We start from the raw sequence: 16214 nt of genomic DNA, 5'->3' as shown, positions 1-16214 counted from the left end.
CATCTGCACATTAAACAGCTCGCAACTCTGGTTAAACTACATCGAAAAAGATTATGGATTTCACTGATAAAGTGCTTTTCCACTGCTTGGGCAACTCTCAAAGCACTTCACATTTTTAATTACATTCACCCATTCACTCACACACGATTTATCCAGTGTGTTGTTCAAGACCACATTCATTTATGAACAGGGAAGATGGGGAATCAAACCTATCCTATCTAAATCCAATTGAGAGACAACAACTCTTCAGTCAAGCATTATTCAGATTTATTCCGTTTTCAAGAACTTTTAGTTTTATTATTTTGTTCCGTTTATAAGTTTAAAAATCCAAAATACTTTATACATAATAATATTTAATGTAATTTTTAATTGCAGGCCCATAAGGTAACTTCAAACATGATGACATTAGGTCTGTTTTTTTTTTTTTTTTTTTTGTATATATGAATGTGAGGAGAGCAGAAACCTCCGCTGTAAAGCGTTCCTGTTCCTCCGGACTGCTTTCCTGACGTAAGAGCGCGATGATGTGTGATTTCATTACCTGAGTTGCAAAATAACACCGGGGAGATTTATTGTGCTTGCGTCTCCTGCGCGCGCCGTGCGTGCCGCTGCGTCCGCGGCTCTGATTGGTTCGCCCGGGCCGAGCGGCTCCACAGCGCCGCGCGCCGCCCCGGGATCCTCTGGCGCAGAGAGAAAGCGCAGCTTGGCCGCCAGGCAGCGAGCACCGAGCCGGGCTGGGAGGGCAGATGATGTGAGCTGATACGGGGCGGCCAGGCTGCAGCTACGGGCGGGTTCGGCTCTTAAAAAGCGGCCGTCGACCCGCAACCCCCGCAAGCAGAACTGCCGCGCGCGTCGTCGCGGGAAGGGACGCGCAGAAGCCCGGAGGCTGGTGGTGAGTGGATGTAAATAGATGCTCTGGATTGGGATGCGCTCCCCTCCCAGTGCGGCGGCGGCGGCGGCCGGCGGAGGGGCTGCTGCCGTGGACGGATGCTACAGATTCACTGCGTCTGCTCTCATATCGACACATCAAATCTAACAAAAACTGGGAAGTAACCGCCGAGCTTTGTAGCAGATGGAAAGATGTGCCGCTGCTTCTGGGGTGTCAGAGAGGGAGTTTATCAAGAAGGCAGCAAGAAGCGAGCAGCAGGGATACTCCACCCATGACATCATCCACTTTTTCAAGTTCATTTTCTCCCTGCTTTGCTTTTCATCTGTTGCGTTTAGTTCCTGAAGCTGTGGGTGCAGTCCTGGGGGCCACAATGGGCCTGTCATTCTGAGGAAATGAAGGGTAGATTCATCTGTTTTTCCCAATATATATCGTATGATTCATGAAATAATATCTCAAACTTAAGATTATTGTAAAATTAGAAGAAAATTACATTCCTTGTTGTTCTCTTTCAAAAGGTAGCACAAAAATAACAGATATGGTGATCCTGTTTTGTGTAAATTTAACTATAGAGGCAATATTATTTGAGTGATTAAGTTTTACTGTAATTTTTCTGCTTTTTGCCAAACAGGCAAACCTACAAAAGGGATCATGACCAGTCCGATGCCTGTTTGTTTCCTAACATGCTCACCATCAAATGTACATTATCGGAAGAGGTGATGCAGTGCACTCAAGCAGGATGAGCAACAGGATATATATATATATATATATATATATATATATATATAAAAAAAAAACCCTAATCGACTGAGACATGGTTGTTTCATCAGCATGCAGGTTGCCTGTTCTTCTGCCACCAGCTGCTAAATCTTATGCATCTCACCAATGACCTCTGCTGTGATGGAGCACAACAGATTTATTGAGGACGACCATCTAACTAACCCTCTGTGTGTTGACGAAGCCCCACTGTCCTGCAAACTGCTGTGTCATTCTCCTTGTTTTTTCACGCTAATAACCGTTCCTTCTCCTCCCTGTTGCCCTCACTGCCTCTCATTGTCCCACTGTGTGGAAATGATGCAGACCTAGTTGAATTCAAGACGAGAATATAAAGGTAATTCAGCTTTAGCTGCAGCACACTCTGACAAGAAGATAGGGACAATCGGGAGCTGATATGATGCCTACTTGTTACTCCTTGTCAGTTTTGGGGGTTGTGTCAGGATGTGTAATTCGTACTCTGAGTCATGCAGCATATTTGCTGTGATTTTCAGCTTCAGATGCTCACAGATTAATTTGTGACTGCCTGGAGAAGAGCTTCTGCATACAAAAAGCCAGATTTTCTTCCTTTCTCTTGTGTACCGAGATTCAAACCAGTTTGTTTGAGCCTTCATGTGGCAGGAAAGTTTGTTCAGGGGAAAATAACATTTAGCTTTTCCATTTATTTATATTCTAGGAAAGATAAATGTTACTGATCAGACAGGTGGGCTCAGTGGAGGTTATTTTTTACATGTTGACAATGTATTTATTTGTGTGAGTCACAGGCCTGGAGATTGAGCGCAGATTCAGCACAAACAGGTTGTTGTGATTGTCTGGCTCAGTGACAGAAGGACAACATGACAACCTCCCAGGGAGAGGCGAGCAGATAGGGGCCCCGCATGAACAAAATGCACCGTCCAGAGAATCTGCCCACTCTAAATCCTGCCTCTGTCTTTTCCCAAGATCTTGTCGTGCTTTGAAATCTGCTGCGTTTGACTTTTCCACCTTTCCGAGAAAAGGCACTGATGATGACTGCAGCATTGTTTGAAGTGTGTGTTTATGATGGGGTGTAGGGATGTTTATGCATCAGGCTTGCGTGTCTGAACTCGTTTTCCTACCTGCATCATGTGTTCGCTTGTTTACTACTTTTGCACTGAATTATTTAAAAAGCAAAACAACATGGTGATGTACCCTCTATGTGAGCCACGTCTTGAGACCGTAATGATTTTCTGCCGCCGTCTTTGTTGCGATCCATCTGTGTGTTTTCAGCATCACAGGGCTGATCCACCCCGAGATAAAAGAGACACGGCTAGCTAGTTAGCAAGATCTGGCTGCCACCTCTCCTCCCCACAGACGGGCTCACTGCTCAGCTCCAGCTATCAGTCCTCATTGGATGCATGGAGAGTCTGACTCACTCCTGATATCATGCAAATGTGTTCCAGCTTCATGACTTTGATGCTGTGTGTTTTTTAACACTTCAACAGTGACGCCTTATGTGTAAAAGAGACGTGAGGGATGAAAAGAAACGCAATGTATTGATAAAAGCGCCGGTTGCAGGGAGAAAAATATTTGACTGGCTTCAAGTAAAGTTGTTGGATCACAGAATTGCAAATGAGCGGCACAGTATTGAACGAATCAACTTCATTGGCTTTCATGATGGAGAGATTTAGGTCCTACAGTTATATTAATCAGTAGGCAGCACTGCATTATATCTTGGGCAATAACTGTGTGATATGTGCTCATTTAACCTTCTCATTATTATAACTGTTCGAATGGTAATAGTAGTGGAAAAATAATTTGATGATAGTGCTTTGCAGTCATTAGGGTCATTCCAGGTGCCTACAGGACTTCATCAGTCGGTGTGACTGTGCAAAAGACAGGCACTGTGTGTCAGACCTCTAACATGAAATTCTCAGAACCTTCAAAAACACACACGAAATGTTCAAAGTTGAAGTTATCTTGGATAAACGTTGGCAGAAGCTCCCACTTATTACACATTTTTTTGATACTGATGCAGCTTTGAAAGCAGTTGTCGATTGTTTCTGCATATAACAAAAAAACAATATCTGAAAAAACCTCTATCATATTTATCTCTTATCTTTATATCATATTATCTAATCTATAGTAATTCTATATCACGCTGCACATCGGGTTACACGACTTCTGACGGTGCATCTTTTCTCCTCTGCAGCGAATTCCCAGTCAGCCATGACATCGGTACAAACTCCTCCCCTCTCTCGGTCGGGGTCCTCTCCTTCCACTGTGGGTCTGGCCAATCGCAGCGGCCCCTCTGCCGCTCCTCCCACCTCCCTCAGCCTCCGCTCCTCATACAACCAGCTGCTGGGGCGGGATGTCATCAAGGAGTCCATGGAAACCGGAAGTTCGGCTACTTTGCCCAAGAGCCGCCAGAGGCACACCATGACCAGCGTGCGGAGCGTCATGGGGATCAGTGACAACTTGGCTCTGTCCTCGAAAAACCAGCCAGTGACCAGAGGGAGAGGCCTTCCCACCAAGTCCTCGTCCAGTTCTGCTCTCTACTCCTCCTCCTCGTCGTCCTCGCTGTTCAATGCAACCAACCCCAAGCTGGCCAAGAATGGAGCCAACATGCAGAGACGAGCCGAGAGCCAGCAGCTGGAGCTCAGCAGAGCCAATACAGAGAGCAAGATCCACAATGATCTCATCAATAATCCCAGCTCAGACTGGCTAGAATTCGGGAAAGATAACTCACAGCTGCCTCCGTTTCGAAGAAGAACCAAGAGCTTCTTGGAGTACCACGGTAAGGGCTGGGATCTGGACTTCAGCTGGGGAAACAAAGAGGAGAAGGAGGAGAAGAAGCAGCAGCCCTCCCCAGAGAAGGAGCAGGCCAGCCCAACTAAAGAGAGAGAGAGCCAGAAGGAGGAGAAACTCAGCAACAAGCAGACCTGCCAGGAGGAGAAGGAGGAGGTTGAGCCAGTGGTGGAGGTCGATGAAGAGGATGAGCCCACCCCAACTCCGAGGCAGCCTCTCCTCCCAGTGGTGGTCGAAGCACCTCTTTCCTCCACCTCCTCTTCTTCCACCAACAGCCCCGAGTGGGTGTCAGACAACCTCAACCACCTCCAGAACCAGACTCAAGCCCAGATCAAAGAGGAGCTCTGTGTCCAGGTTCAGGCCGCCCCGCGCAGCCCCGCCAAGCCCCCGCGGAGCTCCCAGCCCCGGGTGATCAAGGTGGAGCTGCACCCCAACAATGAGAACCAATTCCTGCAGCAGTACCCGCCGTCTTCCCCTAAACAGGCCAGAGCAGCCGAGAGGAGCACGCCCACCAAGAACCGGGCGCCGCCCCCCCTGCCGGATCCCGAACCGGAGAAACCAGAGACGGGGCTCCCCAAAGTGGGCTTAAGAATGGATCTGACTCCTGACTCTCCATCAGAGGATGAAGACTCCAGCTGGACCACGCTGTCTCAGGAGACTCCCTCTCCACAGAGTCCACAGGAGACAGGTTCGATATGTGTCTCTTTTGTTTTTCATCTGAGCTTTCGTTTGAAGAATCAGCGTATCAGTGTCCCCCTTTAATCACGCTTCACTTACAGCCTCCTTTCATTCCTTCTCTCTTTCCATTCCTGCCTCCTACAGACTGTCTGATCTGGAAATTTACCAAAAGCCTCTTTTTCAGCGAGCGAGTCACTCTACCACTAAAACTGGAACCTTTAAGGCCCCTGCGAGCAACCTTATGGTGCAGACAGTGATTAAGTTGGAGAGAAGGACAGGGCACTGCAGATAAAAGGGCGTGGATACGGAAGGAAAGAAGGGAGAAGGAAGAGTCAGAGCTAGTTCACTAATAAATGTTGCTCACGGATGTATGACAAAGCAATAATTACACGATCTGAGTGTATTGGGAGGGATAAAAGAAGGGCGAGAGAGAGATGATATAAAATGGAGTGTTTTCTGGGGGCTGAGCAGACAGTCTGACCATCTCTGAAAATGAATCTGTCCGCACACATATTTAGATGTGTTGGGGTGGAGGGTGTTTTGTATTTGTGTTTGTTAATGTTTATGTCCAATATATTTAAGAATTCCCCTCTGGGATTAATAAAGCATTTCTGTTCTTTTCTATTCTGTTCTATGATATGAATTTTTTGTGTTTCTCTGTGATCCATTAGCAGACGTATGGGCTGAAGGGGACCTGCCTCCAGGCTGGCGGGAGATCTCAGACTCATCAGAGGTCTATTTCTGGCACATTCCCACCGGAACCACCCAGTACGACCGACCCGTGGCCTCCGGGAACCAAAACGCTACATCTGACAAAGAGCCCGACCTGCAGCAACAAACACAGGACTCCCTCAGACCGCCCAATGAGGTGAAGAGACCTACACCACCCAACACCACACCTCAGACCCAACACACCTAATGGGGATACACTGTTTTAAGCTTTAAATTTATGGCACTGTATTCTCTTTTTTTGATGAAGCTGAATGTTGTTTCATACAGTTTTAAGTCTTCACAGAGGATAAAAGTGTAATTATGCTCAATATCAATAAAATTTCACTTTATGTTTAAAGGTTATTCTTAGCAATCTATAATCAATAAGTTGAATAATTGTTCTGTGATAATTATTGATACACGCAGCTGTCTTTAATGAAACTCGGTGACTTAAAGGAAAACTGTTGGTTTGGGCTTGTGTTTGTCTCATTCTCCAGATGTTCCTCTTCCCCCTTTCTTTGTCTCCCGCAGCGTCCCAGCAGCCTGATCTCTGACAGCTCGGTGGAGCCGGTCCCCTCGCCCTCCGGCTCGTCCCCCTCCTCTTCCTCTACTCCGTCCAATGATGTCACTTCCTCTGAACAAAACCTTGACAGCAGCCCCTGCACAGCAAATGTGAGTCATATTTATGTGGCTGGTAACTTCCTAATGTGTTTCCAGATTTACTTTGATCCAACTGTGTGACGAATGTTTCATTTGTTCCTGAAAGAAGAAAATTATTCAGTTTTATTCTTATTTAGTTACCGGTACTTAAAACATCAAAATAGAAAAAATTGTGTCTCCTGTCATTTGACTGATGCTAAAATTCAGAAGAAAAATGTTAATTTTGTAAAATAAAGTTACACTCATATCTGGCTTAAGACACTAAATCAGCCTTCACGCTGTTATTTGACTTGATATTAGTTTCTGTCTGATGTATTATCAGTTGTTCTCATCATCAGTGATACCTATATTAAATTCAAATAGTCTCTGCCCACACTAGTCTAAAGCGACAATTCTCCAAAGACAATCTCTCATAAAATATTGTAAATTCTGCTCATGTCCCATTCCCCTGTCAACAGTCAAACAAGATTTAGTTTGAAAATGTTGAAAAAAAGACCTAATGAATGTGCCAGTTCTCCATTTATTATTTATTATGCCCTTCTTTTCTGAGTATTTGTCCATCTGTCTTGTTTGCTCCAGGGTCTGAAGGACTATCCGGTCTATCCAGATCCCAGCCTGAAGGCATTTGAAGGAGCCACTCTCAGATACGCTTCACTCAAACTGAAGTAAGGCCTTAATACTTTCAGATTTCTGACTTTTTTATGTTCTAATCTGTAAAATGGAACATTTATTGACAACAATGGTACATTTTTTTCTATGTGTAATGTGTCTTAGCAGTCTTCCAGCCCAACTGGAAACGGTGGACCTGAACAACACATTTGATCCCGAGGCAATGGTGAGCTCCGAACAATGATATGCTTTGTGTCAAAGACTTGCTTTCTCTTTTCAACTCACAATGATGGTAATTATTACTTGCTAATGATGCTGTGTCCCAGTTTTAAGATGTCTCCACATCACTGAAGCAGACAGTCGCCCCTCTGTATGCTGTCTGTTCATTCCTTTTGTTTTGTTCAGGACCAACAGTGTGTGTGTGTGTGGCGACCCACTGGGGCAAATCCACAAGCAATTACAGTCACTGCTACAGCCCCTAATTATGTGATTGAAACAGTTTAGCTTTAAAACTATCATAAAAGCATTTGTTTACTGTTGTATTTACAGTAAATAAAGATTACAAGGAGATTCTTGACTTTGGATACGCAATCTGAATTTACATACTTTGTTAGCTAACTGGCCCATGGTGAATGCCTATCTGGTAATGTTTATGACGTTTGGTAACGTAAATATCAGCCTTCTGGCAGGTCGCGTAGTTTGATGTTGAAATGAGGACACTAGGCTTTGAATGCAATGATGTAATGAACCTGCTTGATGGTGGACCTCCTCTCCCTCCCTCTCTGTTTGTTGCAGCGCCCCTCAGTGTTCACTCTGTTAACCGAGCTGTGGTGGATGTGTTTACCTGCCTTCCAGTGATTTAAGTTGCCCCCCAGTGGAAGAATGCAATGTAGGCAGCCTGAGTCAGCAGACATGAAAATAGTAGAGTGGAAGAGGATTTTTATTTCATCTAAACTGGTACAGAAAAGGCTTAGGGGTCCATTTTTATCAAATATGTACAACTGAAGTTGCACAACAAGGTGGCAATGGGAGCCTGTTTGGAAGTTGTCCAAGTCACTCATTTTTGTGCTGTTGAATGATAACTATTACTGCAAAACAATACCTACGCAATGGAATAAACACTTTATCTATAAGATAAAGTTGAATAAAAAAAAACGAAGAAGTGGAAAATCATTCTGAAGAAATAAATCTAGTGAAGGAAATGTCTTTAAGAAAAAGGTGTGAAAGTTCAATGAGGAAGAAACCAAAATACAATCATTGTAACAATAGAATGAGATGTGTGTGCATGCCAGTGTGTGCCTGTGCACATGTGCGTGTGTGTGTGCGTGTGTGTGTGTCCTTGATACACATAAATGTATGATTTTCTCATCGGAGGAAATCCCCTTGATGTGGTAGAGACGGAGAAAGAGTTAAACTGGGAAGAGGAGGGAGGACTGTAATAGCAGTCGGCCTCAGGCAGTCCACTCACATGCAGAAAACTTCAACACGGACAAACACACACACACATACACACACACACACGCACACTCCGTCTTTCATATTTCATGCATTGCCTCCCTGAGTGAAACACTGATGGCTCTTTTATGTGGGTAGAAGCTGCCACTGAAGGCTGTACAGTACCTCTGCAAGGAACTGCAACATTTTCACTACCCTTGTGTCATGTGTGTGTCCTGCACATACATGTAAGTTAGAGTTCAGAGTAAGGTCAGAGGACAAGTCAGGGTACAGAACTTATACATTTAAAACGTGTCACTTTTCCTTTTTGTGCACGTTTTTGTGTTTAATCCTGAACCAAACTGAACACTAAAACCTGGGTCAGTTTAGAAGTGCACAAGAAACACAAGCAGCTGATAATCAAACCAGATTCATTATATTCATTTCTTCCAATTAGTATTATCTGTAACATACTTGCACAAATGAAATATAGTACATGCTCAACTGTTTTTTTAGATAATCTCTGAATATTTTACCCAGTTAACCTTACAAAAAACTCAAACATTTACAGATACACAGGACACATGCAGTGGTTTTCGAAATACAATATGGCAGTTCATATAAAAACCATCATCACATCATTAAGCAAAGTGTCAACTAGAGATCAGCTATTTCTTGAACTCCACATCTGGCCTTTTCTCATTCTTGTCCTTTAAAGACAGTGATGGCTTTTTTTGTACTGGTAATCATAGTGCTTGCACTTGTCTCACAGGAAATGGACGCATTGAAGAAGGCGTCAGCCGCTGTGACCCTGTGTGTTTGTCTCTTTCAGTCGTTTCCAGTTCGATCTCTGGGCTGGGTGGAGATGGCGGAGCAGGACCTGTGCGAGGGGAGGAGCAGTGTGGCCGTCCACCACTGCATCAGACAGCTGTCCTACTGCAGACGGGACATACGAGACTCTGCCGGCGTCTGGGGAGAGGTGAGTCTTTCCTGAAGGGGGGATGAATAGAGAGGAGGGACGTCACATTTAGCTTTCACTAAATCTAGCATACCTCTCAAACTATATGTCGGTGTGTGTTGCTGTATCATTATTTATGATTTCAGGAGCATGTGAGAGGAATGACTGTGAGTTCTGGCTTATTTGGGAATTGAGTGAACTTTTACTGCAGCCTGAATATTTGAAGGGTTATAATTGGATTTCGCAGTGTTTCACCAAGATTTTAGGTTCTTGAGGGATTTAAATCAATTGTCTAAATCAGAATCAGTTTATATAAATCCATGTTTGTTTTACAGCTTTAGTGTGTCCTTGTTTGTTGTCTTGCAGGGTAAAGGAATGCTTTTAGTCCTTCAGGACCGCATGCTAACCCTTGTTGACCCAGACGATCGCAGCTTGCTCCACTCTCAGCCAATCAGCAGCATTCGTGTGTGGGGCGTTGGCCGAGACCATGACAGGTAGGAGTTTGTCACAGATCTGTTTGGGGTTTTTTCTTCTTCTTCTTGTGTAAAACTGTTGCTGCGTTGTTGCTATGCAATCTGTTTATTTAGTGTCACTGCTCTGGCACATTAAATATTTAATATCCTCTTGCATTTAAATAAGATGCAAGATAAAACATGGAAATCTACAAACACACATCTTGAGAATAACATACTTTAAAAATGCAAGATTCTGGTTTTGAGAAGCTGAATCGGTCGTTTGCATCGTTTGCACTAACCATCAGAGAATAGAAACGGCTTCATTATCATTCTGGCCATATTTTCACCAAGTGCATTCGAACCACCATAATTGTTCTTATTTGCTCGATGTTTCATTTCCACCCTCGGTACCTGTGGGGCCTTCAGTCACTTGGCAGTGTCCCATGGTCTTAACCTTTCACTATTGAGCTGACAGTGTGCTGAGGCCAGCATCGCTGTTAATGGGGGGGGGGGTGCGAGCTAAGCCCTTATTGACACGGACCCCTCAGGGCTTCCACTAATACAACCACTTCAAACACTCACAGAAACCCTCCGCATATCTCTAAATGAAGTTAATATGCATGAGTCCACGGAGTGTGTATGGGCGCGACGTTTATACACACCCATAGAAGTCCTGTGAAAATCTACTGGGAGTTCGGAGAGATATTAGGAGATTTGCTTTGGAGATCTGCTACATAATGATCGTGCAAATAGGAAGAGCGTTCAAGGTCTGCAGTCCAAGAAAGGAGCCTCTCCTGGCATGTGTAATCAGCTGTTAAGAGATGGAGTGAAACTGGAGCTTGAAATAGCATCTGTGTAAAAGGCTCGGTCGCGCTTCACTCGCTTGTAACCTTGTTTCCCTTCCTTATTCTTCCTTCTTTCTGTTCTTCATCTAAGTGCTGCTGTTGTTCTCCTCACAACCTTCTCATCCTCCCACTCGTCTTTCCTGCCTCGTGTATTTTCTCTCCTTCCCTCAGCAGCAGTGCTACCATAACCTGAGCTGTATGTGTGTGAGTGAGATAAAGAGATGGAAGGAAAGAGACGTCCCTCCTCCTCTCTTCCGTCTCTGAGGACTGAGAAACTTTCAGTGGCTGTCTCTCTCAGCGGTAATGGATAAAGCGTGTAGCAGGCGGAGGAGGGGAGGGTCGGCTCAGGATGACTTTCCCTCTTATTCTCTATTCCCTCTCAACGTCTCTTTCTCCTTCTCATAAAATTGTTGTTTTTTTTTTCACCTTCAACGTTCACTTCCACAAACTCTTTGACCCCGAGAATTAGGTTAATTTAAAAGATGAGCAGAAACAATTTCATTCAGACCTGCTCTCTTACTGTCAGTTTAAAACTCGTAAGCACAACAGGAGACACGTTTAAGTACAAAAAAATCTTGTTTTTCTTTTATCGAGGGTTGAAAATCTGAACTGTTCATTTTTCACTTGATCAAAGGTATAAATGCAGAGTTCACAGATGTGTTATTGTGTTATTCGAGGTCATACCGACCTGAATAGCAGAAAGCCACCACTTCTGAACCAAAGGTTTCTTCCTTTTAAAAGAGATTTTTTCCTTTCAACAGTCGCTCATGTGGATCTGTTTTCTCTGTAACAGTGCCTTGAAATGACTGTGTTGTAATTGGCACTATATGAATCAAGCTGAAGTGAATTGAATTCAATTCAATTCAATAAGCTTGCAGATATATTTGATTTAACGAAACCCGACTACAATAATGTCAGTTATGTCAATATAATGGGCTTTATCAGTACAGGGTTTAATGCTTGACACTGATTTAAAAACATCCAATCAAGGTTGTATGATGGTTGGCAGAGGTGATTTCTATACTCTGTAAATGTTGGATAAACGCCATGAGATGAACAGTTAAATGTTCATCAAAAATGAGTTGAAGGACCTCACAATGCTGCAGTGGTTTGTATTCTTGCCTCACAGTGAGAATATCTGTGGTTTGAGTCCTGGCCTGGGAGCCTTACTGTGTGCAGTTTGCATGTTTTCTCTGTGCATTGGTGGATTTTTCTGGTCGTATGTTGTTTTCCTCCTAAACTCCAAAAGCATGTATTTGTCATTGACGACTCTAATTTGCCCTGAGTGAGTGAGTGAGTGTGTGTGTGTGTGTGTGTGTGTGTGTGTGTGTGTGTGTGTGTGTGTGTGTGTGTGTGTGTGTGTGTGTGTGTGTGTGTGTGTGTGTGTGTGTGTGTGTGTGTGTGTGTGTGTGTGTGTGTGATCTGTGATGGACTGAGTCAAGGGTTGGCCCCACCTCCACCCACAGTCAGCTGGGATGGGCTCCAGTGACCTTGAGTTGTCTCGAGCAGTAGAAATGATGAAGATAAGCAGCAGTTACCGGAAGAAAAACAATTCCCTGGTAGTTGAAAATCAAACTGTCATGCTCATGATTTGTTCAGATCTGATGTTTTGCATGTGAAATGAGGGATTGTTTTTCTCCAGAAGGGACTGTCAGCTCTCCAAGAAGATTTAGTGGATGGTCTTTATTCATGCAGTTGCTCTCTTACCAAGTCTACAATGCAAGTTGCAATAACTTGCTGGAGCAATGCCTGTAAAACAGAGCAGCTGAATAGACACTGTCTACTGACCGTCAGAGATTAAATGAGAGGTTTCGAGGTAGTTTTAATGATTTACACAGTGTTCTACAATAGTGAGCAAGATTGACTGAAATGTTCTTCACCAGAAGTTGGAATTTCTTAGTCCTGCCACTAGAGTGCACTGTAACCATAGTCTGTTTATCCATGTAGTCCAAGTCAGAGGGACACCTGCCTGTTCCTCTTCATAGTTTGATCTTGGACTTTGAAGTTGAAAGAAATCTCTTTCTGCACAAAGTAAGGTGAAAAAAAAAGTATGCTTTTAACTTTCTGCCTAAATGTTTAGAGAAGGTTAAGTAAATGATGCAACTTGCAGAGTTTGACCAAAAACTGGCAATTTCCACAAGTCTAGAAAAAAAACTAACTTGTTTAAAAGAATCCCTTCTATAGGGGTCCTGACCATGAATCTAAGTTTCCTGATTGTATGAATGAAAGTGACTGATCATAATAAAAAGCAGACTGAGATATAATTAAGAGCAAGAGTTAAAATAATTTACCATTAAATTTCTCTTCTCTCAGAAAAGGCAGTAAGTGAGTGAAACAGGGAGGTTTTTTTTATTTCTGTTATTAAAATGTCAGTTTGCTGTTGTTGCTGGCAGGCAGTGAGAGTAAATAATAGGAATCAAAAAATCAAGGAAAAGTGATTGTACTACATGCTGCTTGTGTGTGATGGTGATACCATCGCACAAGACTGTTTTAACTTTGCTTGGTAAAATTAACATTGCTGTTTTTTGACACTTTGCTTTTTTTGCTTTTTCCTAACTTTGAAAAGAGGCGGTGTGCCTTTCTCCCTGGTGACCTGTGAAGGATGTACCCCCTTAAAAAGGCTTCAGATAAAAAGAAGGGCCTTGAAATGTCTTTTCACAATTCCTTCAGATTGAAATTTTCTCCTTTCCAGTAGTTTGTTGAGTGCCTTTATAGGTTTAATGAGAAATTACAATTTGAGGTCAAACTCTGAAAATTAGAGTGGAGATTGCATTATGCGAATATTCCACATTGTTTTGGCAGTAGACATATTTTAAGAGTGTTAACTTAGTCCCACGTATCCAGCAGATTAAGCAGTATTAACGTACAGAAAAGCAGAGGTGAACGACGGCGGGTGTGTCCGTCCTCTCTCCGTCTGCTGTCTCTTCCTCTATCCGTCTCTCTTTCGGATATTCCCAGTGTTGTCCTGAATGTTTTCTCCGCCTGAGCTTGATTCAATATGAATGAGTCGCTCCGTCTCCTCACAGGGCGGGGCCACCGTGGTGATGGGGTTCGCTCCTCGATGAAGTCATGAAGCTATATCTGGAGCACTCAGCAAGTCTGAGTTTGCGCGCGCCCGCTTGCGCGTGCATATATTTTGCATATATACGTGTGTGTGTGTGTGTGTGTGTGCGTGTATGTGTGTGTGTGAGCTTCCACTGGTGAAATCACAGGCCTATATGTGGAGCACTCTGTGCCTACAAGTGTGATGTTGAATGAGTGGGTGTGTATGCCCCCCCCCTCCACACTTGTCCATCCCCGTCTTTCTGTCTGCATTGCTCCCGTGCTATTTCCACTCTTTGTCTCCAGCCGCTCTTTCTGCATCCCTCTTATGCCATTGGCTGCACGGCTTTGCTTCTTCTTCTTTCCGCCTCTCTTTGTTTGCCCCGTCGTTGCACTTTATTGGGGTGGCAGACCCTTCTTCTTCTTCTTCTTCTGTCAGTTTCGGCGAGGCAAAGAGAGGGAGAGACAAAGATAGGCTCGGGGAAAGCGAGACGCTCAGGAGATAACGCGTGGCAGCGCTTTTGAGAGAGATGTGAGTGAACGGAGCGCCGGTGAGAGAGGAAAAGAGGGGCATGCTTCCCCGCTCGCACTGAGCAGGACACAGCAGGAGGCTCTCCGGACCGGGCGAGCAAAGCCGGGAGGCTGAGTGGAGACGGAGGCAGGGGGAGACAAGGTGTAGCAGAGGGAAGGGGCGAAGAAGAAGAGGAGGAGGAGGAGGAGGAAAGGGAGAAGCAGGGGGAGGGTAAGAGGGAGGAAAGAGGGGCGAGGAGGAGAAGAAGGGGGGGAAAAGAGCCCCTGAGGATTAAAAGAAAAAGGATAAGGAGAAAGAGAGAAGAGGCAGACAGGAAAAGATTTACCCGGGAGTACCGCGGCGAAGGAGCAGGAGCAATGTCACTGTGGCAAAGGAGCTAACAAGGCAACCAAGTTGTGTTCGGCTGCGGGGCGAGGATGTCTGCCTGTGTGAGTACTCCTGTCTCCAGTTCCTTTACTCCGCTGTCCTCCATCCATCCTTCCATCAGCACCTCTTCATCATCTTGCCTCTTTCTTTTTTCTCTGTTGATGTCAAGCTGCTGTGTTTGTGTGGAGGAAACAACACATGTGTCAAACCTCTACTTTCATTCATTAGCCTTCCCTTTATTTTTTTCCTATCCTTCACTTCTGAGCCTCCTGCTGTGGTTGACTTTAATCTGTGCTCTGTCTCTCTCTCTCTCTCTCTCTCTCTCTTTCTCCCTCTCTCTCTCTCTCTCTCTCTCTCTCTCTCTCCCCTCTCTCTCTCTCTCTCCATCGTGTTCAGGTGTAGGGATGCGGTCGGAGACACTAAGACAGGTGTGAGATGTTGCGGGAGTGAGGTCAGAGGGAAAAAAACATGAAAGTGAAAAAAAGAAAGATGAAGTAAAGCACGGGGTGCATTGAAAAAGAGAGGATTAAAGTGTCTTGGATGTACTGCGGGGATTTTTCACAGTTTGTTTGATATTGCAGTGTGTGTGTGTGTGTGTGTGTGTGTGTGTGTGTGTGTGCGTGCGTGTGCGTGTGCGTAATCTGCACAGCAAAATTGTGGCATGTACATCTCGTGCTTCCCACTTGGATGAGAACATACCCCGTGTGTGTGTATGTAATTATGTGTGTGTGATGATAAATGAAACTGGATGAATATGTGCAGTTTCCTTCTATCTACTATAATAAGGAGAAGAGGAGGAGGAGGAGGAGAAGAGAGGAGGATGAAGGATGAGCGAGCAAATACTAAGCGAAGAAGAAAAAAGGCAGAGTGAAATGATTTACAACATTTGGGGCGCAGTTCCTGCTTGTTTTCGTATCACTGGCATGTGGCACTTATTAACACTGAAACTATGCTGGAAACCTGTGAATGTATGTTTTTAGCTGTTGTTTTTGCTTCAGCCTGCTGTCTGTGAGCTTTTCTTCTGCTACTTAAGTGAAATAATGGTACCTTTCTTGTGCAATTGGTCCATATTGGATGTGTAAATAACACACACCAGCGCAAACACTAAGCTACACACTAATTCCACATTTCATTCATATTCATTAGCGGGCAGCAGCGGGACTCTGCTTGCTGATTCCCTCCAGCTTTCAGTCCACTGCTGACCTTCTGCAGACAGCTGTGGCATGTCGAGGAGAGGGAAGGAGAGGGGTAGAGACATGCAAGCCTCTCGTATCATAAATTTTTTAATGCTGAACACACTCCGGCGATCTCCCCCGTTTATGTCTTTTGAAGTGAGTTTGCGTGTTTGCCTTTGTGACGGCCACTCTTCCAACTCCTACTGCTACAATATAGCTGCAGGATATCTGCTGATGTGAAGACTCCCTGTAGCCTTAATTAACATGCGAGACCCCTGCGACGGCCCACAGGGACGGGGCCTGAACACCTCAGCCCACTCGATAGA

At 44.5% G+C, this 16214-nt stretch overlaps 1 protein-coding gene across 7 annotated transcripts in view; it reads left to right on the top strand.

Moving 5' to 3' along the window:
* The first annotated feature begins 668 nt into the window (after positions 1-668).
* apbb2a (amyloid beta (A4) precursor protein-binding, family B, member 2a) overlaps positions 669-16214 on the top strand; it is a 33068-nt gene continuing 17522 nt past the window's right edge. For 2 of the 7 annotated variants that reach the window (XM_030101455.1, XM_030101448.1), the window contains exon 1: positions 14607-14775. Coding sequence is in view for 5 of the 7 variants with exons in the window: in XM_030101415.1 (XP_029957275.1) it covers positions 1279-1285; positions 3828-5111; positions 5773-5969; positions 6344-6484; positions 7052-7137; positions 7247-7307; positions 9348-9494; positions 9840-9967 (2051 nt within the window). In the remaining 2 variants the exon portion in view is untranslated. Of the gene's footprint in view, positions 890-1054; positions 1286-3827; positions 5112-5772; positions 5970-6343; positions 6485-7051; positions 7138-7246; positions 7308-9347; positions 9495-9839; positions 9968-14606; positions 14776-16214 lie in introns of those variants that run through there. The other 5 variants (XM_030101443.1, XM_030101427.1, XM_030101415.1 and 2 more) reach the window with 5 other exon arrangements.

The sequence above is a fragment of the Salarias fasciatus genome, chromosome 2 (genome assembly GCF_902148845.1).
Source record: "Salarias fasciatus chromosome 2, fSalaFa1.1, whole genome shotgun sequence".
In the NCBI taxonomy this organism is placed as follows: Eukaryota; Metazoa; Chordata; class Actinopteri; order Blenniiformes; family Blenniidae; genus Salarias; species Salarias fasciatus.
Note: the sequence above shows the minus strand (reverse complement) of the source record. Positions and strands in the feature narration are given on the sequence as shown.